Source organism: Xenopus laevis, chromosome 9_10S, assembly GCF_017654675.1.
Source record: "Xenopus laevis strain J_2021 chromosome 9_10S, Xenopus_laevis_v10.1, whole genome shotgun sequence".
NCBI lineage: Eukaryota > Metazoa > Chordata > Amphibia > Anura > Pipidae > Xenopus > Xenopus laevis.
Window position 1 is genome coordinate 105,624,346 of NC_054388.1, and position 19,453 is coordinate 105,643,798.

At 40.0% G+C, this 19,453-nt stretch overlaps 1 protein-coding gene across 2 annotated transcripts in view; it reads right to left on the reverse strand.

Annotated features, from left to right (window-relative positions):
* The window catches only part of XB5835757.S (uncharacterized XB5835757 S homeolog), a 44,019-nt gene extending 25,067 nt beyond the window's left edge, over positions 1 to 18,952 (reverse strand). Inside the window, exons 1-10 of one of the 2 annotated variants that reach the window (XM_018239312.2) lie at positions 18,795 to 18,952; positions 16,926 to 17,081; positions 9,719 to 9,842; positions 9,547 to 9,640; positions 7,457 to 7,607; positions 6,088 to 6,262; positions 5,100 to 5,225; positions 3,233 to 3,295; positions 1,108 to 1,230; positions 657 to 812 (exon numbers count right to left, since the gene is read on the reverse strand). In XM_018239312.2, the coding sequence (XP_018094801.1) occupies positions 657 to 812; positions 1,108 to 1,230; positions 3,233 to 3,295; positions 5,100 to 5,225; positions 6,088 to 6,262; positions 7,457 to 7,607; positions 9,547 to 9,640; positions 9,719 to 9,842; positions 16,926 to 17,081; positions 18,795 to 18,876 (1,250 nt within the window). In that variant the 5' untranslated portion in view covers positions 18,877 to 18,952. The other variant, XM_041578373.1, reaches the window with a different exon arrangement.
* Between the last annotated feature and the right edge of the window lie 501 nt (positions 18,953 to 19,453).

Below are 19,453 nucleotides of genomic sequence, written 5' to 3' on the forward strand. Positions count from 1 at the left end.
ATGGGGGGCAGGCGATTTACATTCTAGCTGGCAGGAAGGCAGTTCGGGGAAATAAGTCACCATGAAGAAGAGGAGGTTTGTCGCCGGGCGACTAATCTCCCTGAATCTGCCCTTAGGGGCATGCTTACTACCATTGGAGATCAATATCTGGAGAGATTTCTGGAGTTGTTGCCCATAGCAACCAATCAGATCTTTGCTTTTGTTTTCTAACTTATAGGTAGCTGTTTAAATTAGGGATACAGCGAATCCACTTTTTTGGATTCAGCTGAACCCCGAATCCTTTGTGAACGATTCGGCCGAATACTGAACCCGAATTTGCATATGCAAATCAGTGTGGGGAAAAGAGAGCTGTGCACAAAGTCTGTGGCAAAATTTTTTTTTGCTTTCTTGTTTTGTGACGAAAAGTCACATGATTTTAAGGATTCGGATCGGCCAGGCACAAGGATTCAGCTGAATCCGAATCCTGCTGAAAATAGCTAAATCCTGGCCGAATACCGAACCGAATCCTGGAATCGGTGCATCCCTAGTTTAAATCTAATTCCTGATTGGTTGCTATGAGCAACTTCTTCCAACAGCTCTCCAGATATTTATCTCCAATGTTAGTAAACATGTCCCTTAGATTGTAAAATAACAAAAAGGCAGGATCGACAACCTACCTCTGGTCATCCTCCAGTTTCTTCACTCTGGCCTGTACCACGGATAATGGCTCCCAGAGGAATTCTTTCTTCCCTTTGTTCGTGCGCTGACCCGTTGTATTTTGGCCGGCCAAGACTGAGGTCAGGAATAAGTTATCCCAGCGCAGGACGTTCAAGCTGATGGAAGGAAATTAAGGATTCAGTACTTGAAGCACATAGGCTCTAGTTTTATTACAGAGGGACGCTGCAGTATTTACTGTTTGTTCTACTATACCACAGGCCCGGATATTGGGTTTCTGTAGTGATACAGAACACGGTCTATAGGGTGTGCTATTCCTACAGCTGTATAATGACCCTTATGCAAGCAAGCGTTTTAATTGACCCTTGATTTATAGTGTCCAACCAGTAACAGAATGGGAACAGTGACACCTAATGGCAGAACATCAAACAGGTCCCAAAAAGATAAACTTACCTATTAACGTATGCATACAGGTGAGGGGGAAGTGCAAGAGACTGGAAGAACATCACAAATTTATCATGAAGATCCTTTGGGAAATCTGCGTCAACGAGAAGCCTCTGGAGGGTTCTTACAATCCTGCCGGAACAAAGGTAGACCGCAAGAAGTTCAGTGGTTTTAGATGCCAAACATAGGTTCCATTTGCAAAAGTAACAGGTTTGTTAAAGGGGTTGTTCACCTTTAAATTAAGTTTTAGTATGCTGTAGAGAGTGATATTCTGACACAATTTGCAATTGGTTTTCCTTTTTTATCATGTTTTTGAGTTATTTAGCTTTTTATTCAGCAGCTCTTCAATTTGCATCTTAAGCAATCTAGTAACTAGGGTCCAAATTACCCTAGCAACCATGCACTGATTTGAATAAGAGACTGGAATATGAATAGGAGAGTACCTGAATAGAAGGATCAGTAATAAAAAGTAATAATAACAATACATTTGTAGCCTTACAAAGCATTTTTTTTTTTTTAGAAGGGAGTCAGCGACTCCCATTTGAAAGCTTGCAAAGAGTCAGAAGAAAAAGGCAAATAACTATAAAACTATAAAAAAAAAAAACAAATATTGAAAACCAATGGAAAAGCTACTTAGAATTGGCTGTTCTAGAACATAATAAAAGTTACCTTAAAGGTGAACCACCCAATAAACTTTTAGTACGATGTAGAGAGTGACATTCTGAGACAATTTGCAGTTGGTCTTCATTTTTTTATTTGTGGTTTTTGCGTTATTTAGCTTTTTATTCAGCAGCTTTCCAGTTTGCCATTTCAGCAATCTGGTTACTACGGTCCACATTATTCTAGCAACCATGCACAGATCTGAATAAGAGACTGGAATATGAATAGGAGAAGCCTGAATAGAAAGATGAGCAATAAAAATTACCAATACATGTGTAGCCTCCAATTGTTCAATTCAGCATCCACTACGCAACAATGTTTACTTAATAGCTGGTCTGCAAGGTTGAATACAGGACACCTGACTCACACTTCACATGTGTAGCCTTACAGAGCAATTGTTTTTTAGATGGGGCCAGTGACCCCCATTTGAAAGCTGGAAAGAGTCAGTAGAAGAAGGCAAATAATTTAAAAACTATAAAAATCAATGACAACCGATTAAAAGGTTGCTTAGAATTAGCCATTCTAGAACATACTAAAAGTTGACTTAAAGGGCACTTGTTGGGTAAAAATGTTATCCCCAACCAAAGTTGCAGGCTAATAGAGCCCACATTCCGGTTGGGGATAACAGTAGGTTTTTTTAAAAAATGCCCCCCGCCAGTGCTAGGCTACAAGCATCGGGAGGGAGCTCCCACTGCAAGCAGCCATGTAAGGTCACTAGCATGCGCATAATGAAAATCTGCCCTGAATTGCTGGTTGCTCACACCGGGAGCTCCCTCCCGTGCTTGAAGCCTAGCACTGGCGGGGGGCTTTTTTTTTTTCTCTATTAGACCGCACCTTTTGTTGGGGAGAACTTTTTTACCCAACAGGTGCCCTTTAAAGGTGAACCACCCCTAAGGTATACAGTTAGTGAGGAGCCTCTTAAATTCATGGTGACCCACTACTGTAATGCCCATATTCCCCAAACCCTTCAAAAATGAGTATACACCACTGAATTGACAGTTTATGCCAAAATCGTTCTTATGTGGTTCTATTTAACATTTGCAGGCATGGCCCACATGGGTGAATATTTTAGCTTGGCCCAATCTCTGGTTTGGAGCCTCTTCACTTGGAGCACAGTAGGTAAGTCATTGTAGTGTGGTGTCATGCCATGGTTCCAGACAAGTGGCTGCTCTGCAAATTATAACAAAGCAGTCAGTTTTGGTGAGGCCCTTACAGGGGACCATTGATCACCAATCAGCACAGAGACTCAGTCTCCCGAACAATAGCCGATACCTGGGCAATGCTGCCCGTAGTGAGGGTGTCTGATGTCTGTCACCCCTTCTTGTACAGAATAACAGCAGAACTCGCCTGGAATAATAGGTAAGCAATTATATTCACTGGGGGGGGGGGTGCCTAAATGTTGGAAACCTCTTTACTCCTTATTTAAAGCCGTAATTAGGAGATATAATGATAATAGAGATAGCATGGCACATACCTATCCATTAGCTGCACCGATGATTCTTTTGAACATGCGTGTTGCACCTTTAGTCCAACTGGGCTGAAAAAACAAATTTTTAGACATACCTGGAGAAATAACTCGCAATAAATCACATTACTGTTATTAGCATAAAAAGCTTAAAAGCCAAAGAATAAAAGAAAACAATGTGGATAATGCAAGTGACACAAGGCGGCTCTCCAATTTGCAATTTCATCAATCTGTTTACTAGGGTCCAAATTACCATAGCAACCATGCACTGATCTGAAAAAGAGACTGGACTATAAATAGCTTTGTAGTCTTGCAGAGCATTTGTTATTTAGATGGGGTCTGTGACCCCCATTTGGAAGAAAATAGCGAATAATTCAAAAACTATGAAAGAGAGAAAGAAAATATGAAGGCCAGTGGAAAAATTGCTTAAGGGATACTGTCATGGGAAAAAAAAAATTCAAAATGAATCCGTTAATAGTGCTGCTCCAGCAGAATTCTGCACTGAAATCCATTTCTTAAAAGAGCAAACAGATTTTTTTATATTCAATTTTGAAATCTGACATGGGGCTAGACATTTTGTCAATTTCCAAGCTGCCCCTGGTCATGTGACTTGTGCCTGCACTTTAGGAGAGAAATGCTTTCTGGCAGGCTGCTGTTTTTCCTTCTCAATGTAACTGAATGTGTCTCAGTGGGACATGGGTTTTTACTATTGAGTGCTGTTCTTAGATCTACCAGGCAGCTGTTATCTTGTGTTAGGGAGCTGCTATCTGGTTACCTTCCCATTGTTCTTTTGTTTGGCTGCTGGGGGGGAAACGGAGGGGGTGATATCACTCTAACTTGCAGTACAGCAGTAAAGAGTGATTGAAGTTTATCAGAGCACAAGTCACATGACTTGGGGCAGCTGGGAAATTGACAATATGTCTAGCCCCATGTCAGATTTCAAAATTGAATATAAAAAAATCTGTTTGCTCTTTTGAGAAATGGATTTCAGTGCAAAATTCTGCTGGAGCAGCACTATTAACAGATTCATTTTGAAAAAAATTTTTTCCCATGACAGTATCCCTTTAGAATTAGCCATTCAACATACTTGGGGCAGATTTATTAAAGTAACAGTTCAGTATAAAAAGAAAAACTGGGTAAATAGATAGGCTGTGCAAAATAAAAAAAAAATTCTAATATAGTTAGTCAAAAATGTAATGTATAAAGGCTGGAGTGAGTGGATGTGTAACATAATAGCCAGAACACTACTTCCTGCTTTTCAGCTCTCAGTTTCCACTGATTGGTTACCAGGCAGAGACTTGAGGGGAAGTCACATAGCTGTTGCTTTTGAATCTGAGCTGAATGCCGAGGATCAGTTGCAAACTCACTGAACAGTTATGTCCCATGTGGCCCCCCTTATAGTCACTGACTAACTCAGAGTTAGAGAGCTGAAAAGCAGGAAGTAGTGTTCTGGCTATTATGTTACACGTCCAGTCACTCCAGCCTTTATACATTACATTTTTGCCTAACTAACTATATTAGATACATTTTTAATTTTGTACATACTATCTATTTACCCAGTTTTAGTTTTTACGCTCCTTTAAGGGTCAAATTGAAAATTTGAATTTTTCAACTTTTTTATGGTCAAAACTATCAAATTCGACTAGGGAATTATCCAAACGATATTCGAGTATTTTCAAAAATTCTAATTCGATTTTCAAGATTTATCATAATTTGAAATTCGAGTGGTGACGGACAAGATAGAACTGGCCGTGAGAGCACCCCAGTGATACAAGAGTTAGTAAGAGAGAGCTGATGAAGCTGCTGTTCTAGACATCCCACAGCTTAGTTGTCTGAAAAGAAACAACTTAAAAGTATCCTCTGAAGAGAGACAAACCTTGGGGCCGCTTTATGAGTGACCAGCTCTTTGACTGCACCCAGATGCATCACCGCAGACATTTTCGGGCTTTGCGTCACTGCTTTATTTAAATACTCTGTTACCGTGACATACACTGGAGCATAACTGTAATGGCAAATGAAAGGTTCTTCAGTCACTGCAGCCAAAACAGGAACAAATCTCAACCCAACATTTCACTGGAACTCTGAAATATAAGGCAAAGGCATAATTTCCCAAGCTTCAGAAAACTGGGCCCAGAAAACATAAGCAAAGCTCTTATTGGTTTCTATGGGCAACATAAGCAGTAATGTCTATCTCCAATATAAAAAAAAAAATACGCCCTTCACCGTGTATCACATGCAGTGGTATATGTGCTGTGTATGTGCGTGTGTACACATATATATACTGTATATATACATATATACACATACACACAGGTATGGGACCTGTTATTCAGAATGCTCAGGACCTGGGGTTTTCCGGATAACTGATCTTTCCGTAATTTAGGTCTTCATACCTAAAGTCTACAATAAAATCATGTAAACATTAAATAAACCTAATAAGCTTGTTTTGCTTCCAATAAGGATCCATTATATCTCCATAAGAATCCATTATATCTCAGTTGGGATCATGTATAAGATACGATTTTATTATTACGGAGAAAAAGGAAATAGTTTTTAAAGATTTCTATATATCCCCATCCCCATGTGTCCAGGAGTTATATATATATATAGGATATGCATTGTGAATAAAACACAAAAAATTTTTTTCACTAAGAACATTGGAGTGCGGGTCCATTCTTTACTATATATATATATATATATATATATATATATATATATATATATATATATATATATATATATATATATATATATATATATATATATATATATATATATATATATATATATATATATATATATATAAAAATATATTAATGCACATATAACAAATGAATGCATGTCTTGGAAAAGAATGGCATTACTTATATACAAGTATTTCCGTGTGGTTGGTTGTACACTTATTGCATAGTTGGGTTGTTCTCCTACGGTGGCAGGTGCACGAGCAGGAATACAGGCTCTCTCGATTAGTCATTTCCCCATCTAAGTACTTCTTATATATTATGCTTATTTCATTGATGAAATTCTGCAACAAAATCCCTAAAGAAAACAAACAATAAATCGGCATGTAATTATTATTCCAATAGTCTCATGTGTCTCCCCATTAATATATTAGTGACAAAAGGGGTGGTGCACCTTTAAAGGAGAAACAAAGCCCTTATTAAAAAAAAACCCTACCCCCTCCCTGCTCGCCCCCAGCCTAGCTGCTACCACGGGCAAATGCCCCTAAATTTTTATTTACCCCTCTGTGGAGATTCAGGGATTGGAGTTCACGGCATACATCTTCCGGCACTTCAGCAATTTCTGTAAATTTTGGTGCATTCGCAGTTGTCGCAAACCAGGAAATTTCTCCAACTGCGCATGCGCTAGTCTTATTCTCAGATCACCGAAGACCCGGAAGATGGCTGCCGTGAACTCCGATCCCTGACTCTGCACCAAGAGGTAAGTAAAAAGTTAGGGGCATTTGCCTGGGGTAGCAGCTAGGCTGGGGTCTATAATCATTATAACTATATAATACACAAAAGCCATGAATATCTTGTAAATTATATCCTTATAAACGGTGAGTTCTGATGTCATCAGTTATAAACGGTGAGTTCTGATGTCATTTCTGTCACATGACTCACTGAAATTTGTGTATTATAATAAATAAAGTTACCCCTGTTGCAAAATATGAGGATATTAGAAGTTACCTCGGAGTTCCATGACCTGTATAAAAACACTCGGCCTTCGGCCTCGTGTTTTTATATGGTCATGAAACTCCTCGGTAACTTATAATATCCTTATATTTTACAAGAGGGGGTACTTTATTCACTATATAATTATAATGAGACCGCTGCAATGCTGGGTACGAATAATAATACTAGAACGGATAACAGAAGGACCTGGTAGAGAAAGTAAGGAAGCCTGGAGGTGCCATAAATGGAGGAGGTTCCCATGGATTGAGGACCGATAGTTCTAAACTAAATGACATAACAAGCAAAGTACCGAGTACCATCCCATCGCTTGCTCCAAACAGAGTTGGAATTCAGGCTGCATTAATAAAAAATACCTGGGCACAAATCAGGGAGTAGAGAGAAGACACAGTCTCAAAGAGAACAGGAGCCACAGGATATAGAAACAGCTATATTACCAAGTCCAAAACAATTACAGGTGATTATCCTAGATTATAGAATGCTGCCGCATTTACACAGCGCATTGCTTTCTTTCAGCAGGGAACGCAGGATCTATTCTCACCTCCTTCCCGAAGCTCCGAGTCAATCTCTGTGAGATCCAGGTTGAATATTGTTAGTACCCCAGCCAAAGCGGAGTCTCGCTGCTCCTTCCAGTATTTGCTCTTGTTGTGTGCATTGCAGTGGCAGGAAGAAAGGCTCGTCCAATTGGGGCACTGCATGGGGGCAATAGCATAATAATGTTATCCTAACCATTAAAGGAATTGTTCAGTGTAAAAATAAAAACTGGGTAAATAGATAGGCTGTGCACAATAAAAAATGTTTCTAATATTGTTAGATAGCTAAAAATGTAATGTATAAAGGCTGGAGTGATTTTATGTATAACAAGTCAGTCAGAAACTACTTCCTGCTTTTCAGCTCTCTTGGTTTACACTGACTGGTTACCCTGGCTACCAGGCAGTAACCAATCAGAGACTTGAGGGGGGGCTACATGGGTCATATCTGTTGCTTTTGAATCTGAGCTGAATGCTGAGGATCAATTACAAACTCACTGAACAGTTATGTCCCATGTGGCCCCCCTTCAAGTCGCTGACTAGCTCAGAGTTCTAGAGCTGAAAAGCAGGAAGTTGGATTCTGGCTGTTTTATTAGACATCTGTTCACTCCAGCCTTTATACATTACATTTTTGGCTAACTAACTATATTAGAAACATTTTTTATTTTGCACAGCCTATTTATTTACACAGTTTTTATTTCCACACTGAACTATTCCTTTAAAGGAGAAGGAAAGTTTAAAACTAAACTAAGTAAACTTTATCGGAAAGGTCTATATGAATACACTAGTAAACCCTCAAATTAGGGATGCACCGAATCCAGGATTCGGTTCGGGATTCGGCCTTTTTCAGCAGGATTCGGCCGAATCCTTCTGCCCGGCCGAACCCTAATTTGCATATGCAAATTATGGGTGGGGAGGGAAATCGCGTGACTTTTTGTCACAAAACAAGGAAGTGAAGAAATTTTCCCCTTCCCACCCCTAATTTGCATATGCAAATTAGGGTTCGGCTTCTGTTCAGTATTTGGCCGAATCTTTCACAAAGGATTCTGGGGTTCGGCCGAATCCAAAATAGTGGATTTGGTGCATCCCTACCTCAAAGTAATGCTGCTCTGAGTACTCTGTCAAAAGAAACAGCATTTCTTTCCTTCTATTGTGTACTCATGGGCTTCTGTATCAGACTTCCTGTTTTCAGCATAAACCTCCAGGGCTAGGGCTTGAGCATGCTCACAGCACAGTCCTACCCCGCTCCACGGCGCAGATCGAAGGAAACACTAGAGACGGTATTTTTCAATGTCCTTTCGGCTTTATTTGGCACATCTTAGTGAGTTTCTAGCAGTGGGTTGGTGAGAAAAAACCTACGCGTTTCGTGCCCTCCCTCCAGGCACTTCGTCAGGGTCTCAGACCCTGACGAAGTGCCTGGAGGGAGGGCACGAAACGCGTAGGTTTTTTCTCACCAACCCACTGCTAGAAACTCACTAAGATGTGCCAAATAAAGCCGAAAGGACATTGAAAAATACCGTCTCTAGTGTTTCCTTCGATCTGCGCCGTGGAGCGGGGTAGGACTGTGCTGTGATTGTTACTCCCTCGGCGAAGTGAGGGAGATCCCGCGAGTGCTGCGAACGAAGGAAGAGACGTTTTCATCTAAGAGGGTGAGCTCCGATTTAATGCCTAAACCTATTCTTTTTAAGTCTCTTGAGCATGCTCAGTTCGCTCCTCTCCCACTTCCTGCTGTAATCTGAACTGAGAGCTATGAGCGAGTAGGGAGACTCAGGCAGGAAGTGATGTCACACCAAGCTAATATGGCAGTTGCTATCCTAAACAAACAGAGACTGTGTCTAGAGCTGTTTACTCGGGTATGGAAAAGCATTCTAAAGACTAAAAATGGCGTTCTACCTTGCACGGTTGTGGCTAATCTATTGGCAATAAACTGCCTTGGTAGCGTTCCTTCTCCTTTCAGAGATATCTTTGAGGTACAGCAAATGGAAAAATGGGAGTATTAATAGGTGAAGCAAGCACAAGCCCCTTGGTTCCCTCCTAACTTAGGTTCTTTCTCTGTATAAGGCCATGTCTAGAATATACATTCCCCTCTACAACTCCTTACCTCTGAGGCCAGCTTATCACACAGATAGCAATAGCACTCTGCACAGGCTTTTTCATTGTCTTCCAAAGGCACCTGGGTCTCTTGCTCAGCGCGTCTGAAACAGACAATGTTACAATTACTATAATGACCATTGCCACCAAATCAAATATTATCAAATATGCCACCAACTTACGAAAAAGGGTATGTCATGCAGTCATATCTGGCGTGGGGCATCACATTTCCCCGTTTGCTAAATGTAATGGCAAGTTCCTCATCCAGCACTTCCTCTGTTTTCTTATCTCGAACAAAAGACTCCTCTGTGAAAATGGCATTAACATCAATGTATTACATTCCATGGCAAAACCATTATCAAGCATAAAAGCTGCATCCAATAATGGTTGAAGAAAAGCCATATACCACCAGGCCAAGGAGCAAACCATTTCATTCAAACCTGTGGAAACCCCTGCATCACCTATGAGCAGGCGCTGGGCATCCAACTGGTGATGAGACTGATCAGAAGTGTGCAGCCAAAAGGTAAGTGCTGAAACTTTAGACATGAGGATCATCACTTCAGGGTGGTTTCTACTCTACCCAACTAACACACAGATACAGGTATGGGATCCGTTATCCAGAAACCTATTATCCAGAAAGCTCCGAATTACAGAAAGGCCGTCTCCCATAGACTCCATTATAATCAAATAATCCAAATTTTTCAAAATGATTTCCTTTGTAATAATAAAACAGTAGTTTGTACTTGATCCCAACTAAGATATAATTAATTCTTATTGGAAGCAAAACCAGCCAATTGGGTTTACTGTTTACATGATTTTCTAGTAGACTTAAAGGGGTTGTTAATCTTCAAACATGTTTTTCAGTTCAGTTGGGTTTCAGATAGTTCACCAGAAATAAAGGCTTTTCCCCAATCACTTTGTATTTTCACCGTTTTTCTAATATCGAAGTTTAAAGTTTCATTTTTCACCTTCTGAAGCAGCTCTGGGAGGAGACTCTTTAGCTGTTTGAAATGGATACATTTAGTTGATACATTTGTTATATTTGTCCCTGCTGATCAGAATCCCTGAGTTTAATTAAAGGCAACTGTTTCAATTCAATAGTTGCTAATATTCCGCAGATGCTGCTGAGAAATGTATCAACCAAAGGTATCAACTACATGGCAGATTGTCGAAGTCGAAAGTTTTTTTGTATCGAATTTGGCCGTTTTCGGTCAAACGAAAATCGTTCGATCGTACAGTGAAATCCTTCGAATCGAACATTTCATCGATCGAACAAATGATTTTCCTTCGACTTCTAAAGACTTAGCAAATTTTTGGCTATGGGTTCTAGGAGGTCCCCATAGGCTAACATAACAATTCGGCAGGTTTAAGATGGCGAAGTCTAACTTTTTTTAAAGAGAGTGCAAGAAACTCACTCCGGCAAAAGGGAAGGACCTCCAGGGGCCTCAAAACTCAAAAGCACAGTTCATTGTTCCGGTAGGAATACCATGGGACAAAAACAAAAAGGAGGAGCAAAAGACAGTCTCTACCTATTTCACTCCGGCACCGTTGTGTACTACAACAGCTTTAGGCGACATCTTGGATGATCCAAGAGCGAAAGACACAGAACTGGCAGATGCGTCGCTTGCTACAGCAGCACAGATATGCGAGATACAGGAGGTAAAAAATACTCTGCAAAACTACATCAAGCAAATGTCAGAGGAGCTAAAGAAAGACATTGAAGATGTCGGCGAACGAACTGCGCAATTGGAAGAGAAAATGAGAAACTTTGCAGAAGCTCATAATGACCTCGCAGACTCGCACAGTAAGCTGCAAACCGAGATGGAATGATAGGCGGACAAAGTAACTGACCAAAGGGGACAGGGGGGTCAGAGGGGGGCCCTGGTTAGCAGTCCCGGTGGAACCAGGGCCCACCAGTCCGACCCTGGGTGCATCTCTACTCCTAGCACTATCTAGGAAAAAAAGAGAGATGGCAGCCCAGTACCAACAGCAGGAAGTTTATGTTGACTTCTCATCGGCAACTCTACTAAAAAGCAAGGCCGTTACAGATATAACAAGGCTACTGCGGCAACATAACATACTCCATCGATGGGGATACCCAGCTAATTATCAAAGAAATGGCGTTCCTACCACTTTAATGACTGCCGAAGAAGTGAAAAAATCACTAGCCTGATGGAATATTAACCGACTGGAAAAAGAAACGGCTTCCTCTCCAAAGAGCACAGCATCGACCTCACCACAAAAGCTAAAAAAGAATGGCTCACGGCAAAGAGACGAATATGACATTCCAAATACATTACAGTTGTCCCTCGCCCTTGGAGTAACAATATTAAAAGGAAATCACGATACATGGAAAATTCCCCTAAATACAGGAGTCACATAGTCGCATAAAGTACAGTTTATAGGCACAACGTTTTTCACAATGTTGTTATACTTCTTTTACTTTTCTTTTTCTGGTTTCAAGTTGTATATACTTTTTCAGTTGGATACGGAATCATTTTCATACTAAAGGTCATTGCACAATTCAGTCTTTGAAAACTATTTTTAAGGTATACCGTTAACAAAATATTGCCGAGGGCAAAGCAAAGGTCTGACTTTAATCGAAATTATCCGATTTTATTCCCTAAATGCGAGGGGACTAAATTCTCCTCACAATGAAACCAAGCCCTGAAAGATGTATACAAGGCAGAGGCGGATATAAATATTATTCTACCAGGAAACACATTTTAGTACAAAAACCCCTCCTAAATTCTCAGACAATACCCCCATAATTACCATGCATATTCTTAGAGCAAAAGAAAGGGGGGGTCTCCATATTGATAAGCTCTAAAATAGTATTTCAAGTGAAACAGACCTTTGCAGACCCCACATGCAGATTTTTATGTTGATATGTGTATTATTATTATTATTATTATTATTATTATTATTATTAACATGTACAGGTATGGGACGTGTTATCCAGAATGCTCAGGACCTGGGGTTTTCCGGATAACGGATCTTTCCATAATTTGGGTCTACATGCCTTAAGTCTACTAGAAATTCATTTAAACATTAGATAAACCCAATAGGCTGGTTTTGCTTCCAATAAGGATTAATCATATCTTAGTTGGGATCAAGTACAAGGTACTGTTTTATTATTACAGAGAAAAAGGAAATCATTTTTAAAAATTTGGAATTTTTGGATAAAATGGAGTCTATGGGAGACAGCCATTCCGTAATTCGGAGCTTTCTGGATAAGGGATCTTATATCTGTATTTATAGTGCGCCAACATATTTTGCAGCGCTGAAATGCATTGGGTATTGGGTAACATTACTTATACGTTAGTGAACATATATGCCCGAAACGAGAATCAGGTACAATTTCTCCCACGCATTCTTCCTAAATTACTAAACAACAAACAAGGGAAGTGCATAGTAGCTGGTGATTTTATTATGACTCCGAACCCCCACTTAGAGGTACTTAGAAGCACAGTAAGACCAAACAATAAGATACAACTGAATCAAGCAAAACGCTTTAGGAACTTGATGCATAACTTTGCATTAATTGATGTATGGGGGGCAACGCTCCCGACAGAAAAAGACTTTACATATTTTCTCCCAAGGTTTCACACCCATACTATAATTTACTTATTTCTTAAAGAGAATTAATTTTGAAGGCAAAACAAGAGAAAAATCTCAAGAGCAACTAGAATAGAAGTACAACTAATAGAACTAGAAAAACAGTTAATCCAAAATTATAATACAAACATAACTAAGATAAAGGAAACGTGTTAAACTAAACAAAATAATAGCAGCCAAAATGGCATACAGATTACAGTGCCTAAAACACCTATATTACACTATAGGGAATAAAGCTTGGCAAACCCACTTAGACAAAAACAAACACAAGCCCAAATCAGTGAAGACAAAAATTACTGACGCTAAAAAAACTGCAAATAAATTTGCACAGTATTATGACTCATTATACAATTTAAATTCTGATCCGTAAACATCCGGGTACCTTCAGTAGCCCATATTACTTCTTAATTAAATAAAATAACCCTCCCAACACCCTCAACACAACAACAGGAGACATTAAGGGGCACATTTACTAAGGGTCAAATATCGAGGGTTAATAAACCCTCAAAGTAAAATCCTACGAATTTGAATATCGAATTCGAACGATTTAACGCAAATCCTACGATCGAACAATGAAATCCTTCTAATTGAACGATTCAAAGGATTTTAATCGATCGATCGAAGGATTTTTCTTCAATCAAAAAAACCTTAGACAAACTGATTGGGAAGGTCCTCATAGGCTAACATTGTACCTCATTAGGTTTAAACTGCCAAAGGATGTAGTCAAAGTTTTTTTTTAAGAGACAGTACCTCGACTATTGAATGGTCGAATAGTCGAACGATTTTTAGTTTGAATCGAAGTCGAAAGGTTGTAGTAGCCTATTCAATGGTCGAAGTACCCAAAAAAACACTTTGAAATTCGAAGTTTTTTTACTTCGAATCCTTCACTCGAGCTTAGTAAATGTGCCCCTATGCAAACCGATCACAATAGAAGAAATCCAAACAATCATTAAAAATCTGAAGCCAGAAAAAGCACCAGGCCCGGATGGTTTCACTAATGAGTATTACAGAACTTTAACAAATCAGGTAGCCCCACACTTGGGGGTAAATTTACTTATGGCCGAGTATCGAGGGTTAATTAAGCCTCGATATTTGACTGCCGAAAGAAAATCCCTTGACTTTGAATATCGAAGTCGAAGGATTTACCGCAATTCGTTCGATTGAGCGAAAAATCGTTAGATTAACGATTAAATCCTTTGAATCGTTCGATTCGAAGGCTTTTAATCCGTCGATCAAACGACTTTTCTTCGACCAAAAACGATTGCAAAGCCTAACATTGACTTCGGTAGGTTTTAGGTGGCAAACTAGGGGGGGGTCGAAGTTTTTTTTTTTAAAGAGACAGTACATCGACTATCGAATGTTCGAATATTCAAACGATTTTTAGTTCGAATCGTTCGATTCGAAGTCATAGTCGAAGGTCGAAGTAGCCAATTCGATGGTCGAAGTAGCCAAAAAAAAAAACATTCGAAATTCAAAGTTTTTTTTATTCTATCCCTTCACTCGAACTAAGTAAATGGGCCCCATGGTATTCTACATGACAGCCAAAGTTTGTACAGCAGGAGCCCTTTCGAATGCATTTTAACTTACAAATGGGACCAGACAAGGCTGCCCATTATCACCCTTGATATTCTATGCTAATGGTTGAGCCTTTGGCCCAAAGTATACAAGAAAACCAAGATATATCAGGCATAACTACCCCCTCTGGTCATCAAAAAATTGGCCTATTTGCTGAGGATATATTAATGCTTATAAATAACCCAATTATATCCTTACCCAATCTACTTAAAGAACTTTGTGAGTTCCAGATAATATCTTGGTATAAGATCAATGCTAATAAAACAAAACGATCCGAAAGTGGCATATCGGGGAAAGATCGGCTCGTTTGGCGATGTGGCCAAACGAGCAGATCTTTGAGTCTATGACCACCTTAAGAAGCTTTGAAGACCTGGTGGAAAACAAGGGCATTCCACAAATCCAAAGATACACATATAAACAAACCCAAAGATACACATATCATAAATCCAAAGATACACATATCAACTGTAAGGAAAATGAGTGATTGACAGAGCAGAAGATAGAGAGAATAGAGCAACACCTTAAAGATGTCGTTTAGAGAAGATACACATATCAACTGTAAGGAAAATGAGTGATTAACAGAGCAGAAGATAGAGAGAATAGAGCAACACCTTAAAGATGGCATTTAGAGAAGATACACATATCAACAAACCCAAACATACACATATCAACAAAGCCAATATATCAATACATATATCAACAAAAATTTTCTTCAACCGAATGCCCAGGACTATAAAACAATTCGCAGCTCCACACCAAAGGAATACCTATGCGGAAAACAATGGAACAGTAAGGAGATCTTAGATTGCTATAAGATACAATTCCAAAGAGATGAAACTCAGAAACTCCCATACATGGAAAAATGGGAAAAGGAGCTCCAAATACATTTCACCCCTGCCCAGTGGAGGAAAAGCCTAGACAGAACAAAAGGAGCAACGCAGTGCACTAACCAAATCGAATCGCACATCAAAGTAACAAGCAGGTGGTACCTTACCCCCACAAGGATAGTATACTCCTAACTATCCTATCCAGTGCTGGAGAAAGTGTGGAAATCAAGGCACAATGCTCTACATTCTGGTGGCAGTTCCCAACGGTAACCCCCATCTGGACAGATGTGTTCAAACAAATAAAATCAGTATTTCATCTGGACATTCCTCAACTACCGCAAGAAGCATTATTACAGATATAACCAATGATTATCTCAAAAAACACCAAAAAACGTTTGTTTCAGATTTTCAATACAGCAATTACTTTAATAGCGAAGCTCTGGAAAAAACGGACATACCAGCCGTACAGCAACTTATCCACCAACTGAACCATAGGAGAATAATGGAAACAAGAACATGGGGTGCTATATAAATAAATGATGATAATGGGGGGGACCAGGAAAAAAAGTGTCAAAATCTGAGAACCATGGACCTCTAAGCAAACCTCCATATCTGCCCACATGTGATGTAATGTAAAATAGATCTCTCTGTCACTAGAAGTATAATTGTAGGCTATATGTTGGAGAGCTGCAGTATTACCTCTGAATGTACCTTAACAGTAAATTAGGGATGCACCAAATCCACTATTCTGGATTCAGCCAAACCCTCGGATCCTTTGCGAACATTTGGCCGAATACCGAACCGAATCCTAATTTGCATATGCAAATTAGGGGTGGGAAAGGGAAAACATTTTTTACTTCCTTTTGTGTGACAAAAAGTCACGCAATTCCCCTTCCCTGCAATTCCCCGCAATTCGATTCGGCCGAATCCTGCTGAAAAAGTCCGAATCCCGAACCGAATCCTGGATTCGGTGCATCCCTACAGTAAATATTCATAGTAGGTTAGAGACAGAATGGAAATATTTGAATTAAGCAAACGTGTTGATGTGTATAAAGAGTTCTGAATCACTTATAATTTTGTCAATAAAGTCTTGAATTAAAAAAAAACAAAATAACTGAACTGAAAAAAGTGTTTGGAAGGTGAACAACCCCTTTAAGGTATAAAGATCCAAATTATGGAAAGATCCCTTATCTAGAAAACCCCAGGTCCTGAGCATTCTTTATAACAGCTCCCATACCTGTACTAAAAGACACAAATACTAAAACAGCACTAGCCCTTATTACCGAGGTTTACAAGAATGTGACCAGGTAACTTAAGGTATTGGCAGCAAATGATGTAAGGAACAAGGCGGCACAAGCTGATCACTTACCTCCAGCATCTTCTATTAATAACACAGAGTTCCCCAATCCCAGAGTGACATCTCCTTCATCATCACTAATGACAATGACACTTTCCTCGCCATATGCTTCCCCGGCAGAATTCTTCTCATCAGCAACTTCGCTGACTGTCTTCATGGTAACGTCAACTATGGTATAAAAAAAATAAATGAAAGATTTGGGAGGGGGCGAGTATTGATGGTGATTGGTACAATTGGTTATTTATTGGTCCTGTGTGGGGCTGTTTGGGCCTCATTGCACGTGAGATGCCAGGAACTATTTTATATGCCAGACAGACCTGCCTCCCCCAGTCCCTTTGAGTCACACAGACCTCTGTTTTCTATAATCAAATGGTTTGGGGCCAGTAATAAATAGCGACCAATATAAACTGGAAAATAGATCAGAGGTTACGGGAAAGTGCAAAATATGTTCAAGGTATGGAATGTCCTGACCTGTATAACTCAAAACTGCAGCCTTGTGCATTTATATGGTCACAGAACAACCCCTCAGTGACTTCTAATATCTTTATAATTTACAGTAGGGGTACATTATCCCTTTATAATACATGAGTGATACTCAGAGTTCCCTGTATAACTCAGCTGGAGCCTTGTGCCTTTATATGGTCACAGAACAACCCCTCAGTGAATTCTAATATCCTTATCATTTACAGTAGGGGGTACATTATTCCTTATAATACATGAGTGATACTCGGAGTTCCCTGTATAACTCAGCCTGCAGCCTTGTGCCTTTATATGGTCACAGAACAACCCCTCAGTGACTTTTAATATCCTTATCATTTATAGTAGGGGGTACATTATCCCTTATAATACATGAGTGATACTCAGAGTTCCCTGTATAACTCAGCCTGCAGCCTTGTGCCTTTATATGGTCACAGAACATCCCCTCAGTGACTTCTAATATCCTTATCATTTACAGTAGGGGGTACATTATCCCTTATAATACATGAGTGATAACCAGAGTTCCCTGTATAACTCAGTCTGCAGCCTTCTGCCTTTATATGGTCACAGAACCCCTCCAGTCATTCCAATGTCCTTATCATTTACAGCAGGGGGTACATTATCCCTTATAATACATGAGTGATACTCAGAGTTCCCTGTATAACTCAGCCTGCAGCCTTGTGCCTTTACATGGTCACAGAACAACCCCTCAGTGACTTCTAATATCCTTATCATTTACAGTAGGGGGTACATTATCCCTTATAATACATGAGTGATACTCAGAGTTCCCTGTATAACTCAGCCTGCAGCCTTGTGCCTTTATATGGTCACAGAACCCCTCAGTGACTTCTAATATCCTTATCATTTACAGTAGGGGGTACATTATCCCTTATAATACATGAGTGATACTCAGAGTTCCCTGTATAACTCAGCCCGCAGCCTTGTGCCTTTATATGGTCACAGAACAACCCTATTGAGGGGTGACTATGCCTATAAATTGCTCCCAGAGAGACAAAGCCTGTAGGCCCTATCTGAGAAGCTTGCAGTACAAGAGTGCCATACAAATGTACAAAGTGTTGGTGAGACAAGAGCTGTGAGGCTGTGATTGGTTTTCATAGAGAACCATGTGACCTAATGAACATATAAAAGGGACAGAGGAGCAACAGAAGTAAAGGTTATTGGGCCCAAAAAGCAAAATCATGTTTAGGCCTCACCTAAAAGTTGTACCGAACTGAGCGCTAAATGAAAGTCGGTGGCTGTAGCAGCTGTATATGCGCATTTAATGGCTCGTGTGCTGCCTAAATACACTAATGGCCTAATATCCCATCAGCTCCTGATACGTCTCTCCCGAGCAATCTGATCTCATTCCCTCGTCCCACCGCTCATGCTTTGCCCGACGCCTACCTTCTCTTTCCTTTCCAAACTTTCGCGCCACCCGCCTTACGCTCCTCGGACATGACGTCTTTCCGACAACTGAGCTCTCCATGGCAACAGGAGCAAAGCGAGACGTCGTTTTCAGTTTCTCTTGTTAAAACGGACGCTGATTGGTCGAGCCGCTTGGCACGTGGTTCAATGTTTCAAGCCCCAACACGTCACCTGGACAGTCTTGTTTGTTTCCTTGTGGAAGTAGTGACTGACTGGACGGAGAGAAGTGGCTGCGAATAGAATTATACTTCAGGGCCCAATAATCTCAGTGTCTCTGTGAGAACTAATGTTATATATCTACTGGATTACACAATACTCCTCTGTCCACATAATGTTTAAGAATTGTGCTTAGTACAGGGGAATAGTTACAAAAGCTGCCATAGTTTTATGGGATCTCTCTGTACAGACTATGAGCAAACTTAGGAGACTGTTCCTGCTGAATTGTGCTTAGTACAGGGGAATACCTATGTGCCATAGTTTTATGGGATCTCTCTGTACAGACTATGAGCAAACTTAGGAGACTGTTCCTGCTGAATTGTGCTTAGTACAGGGGAATACCTATGCTGACATAGTTTTATGGGATCTCTCTGTACAGACTATGAGCAAACTTAGGAGACTGTTCCTGCTGAATTGTGCTT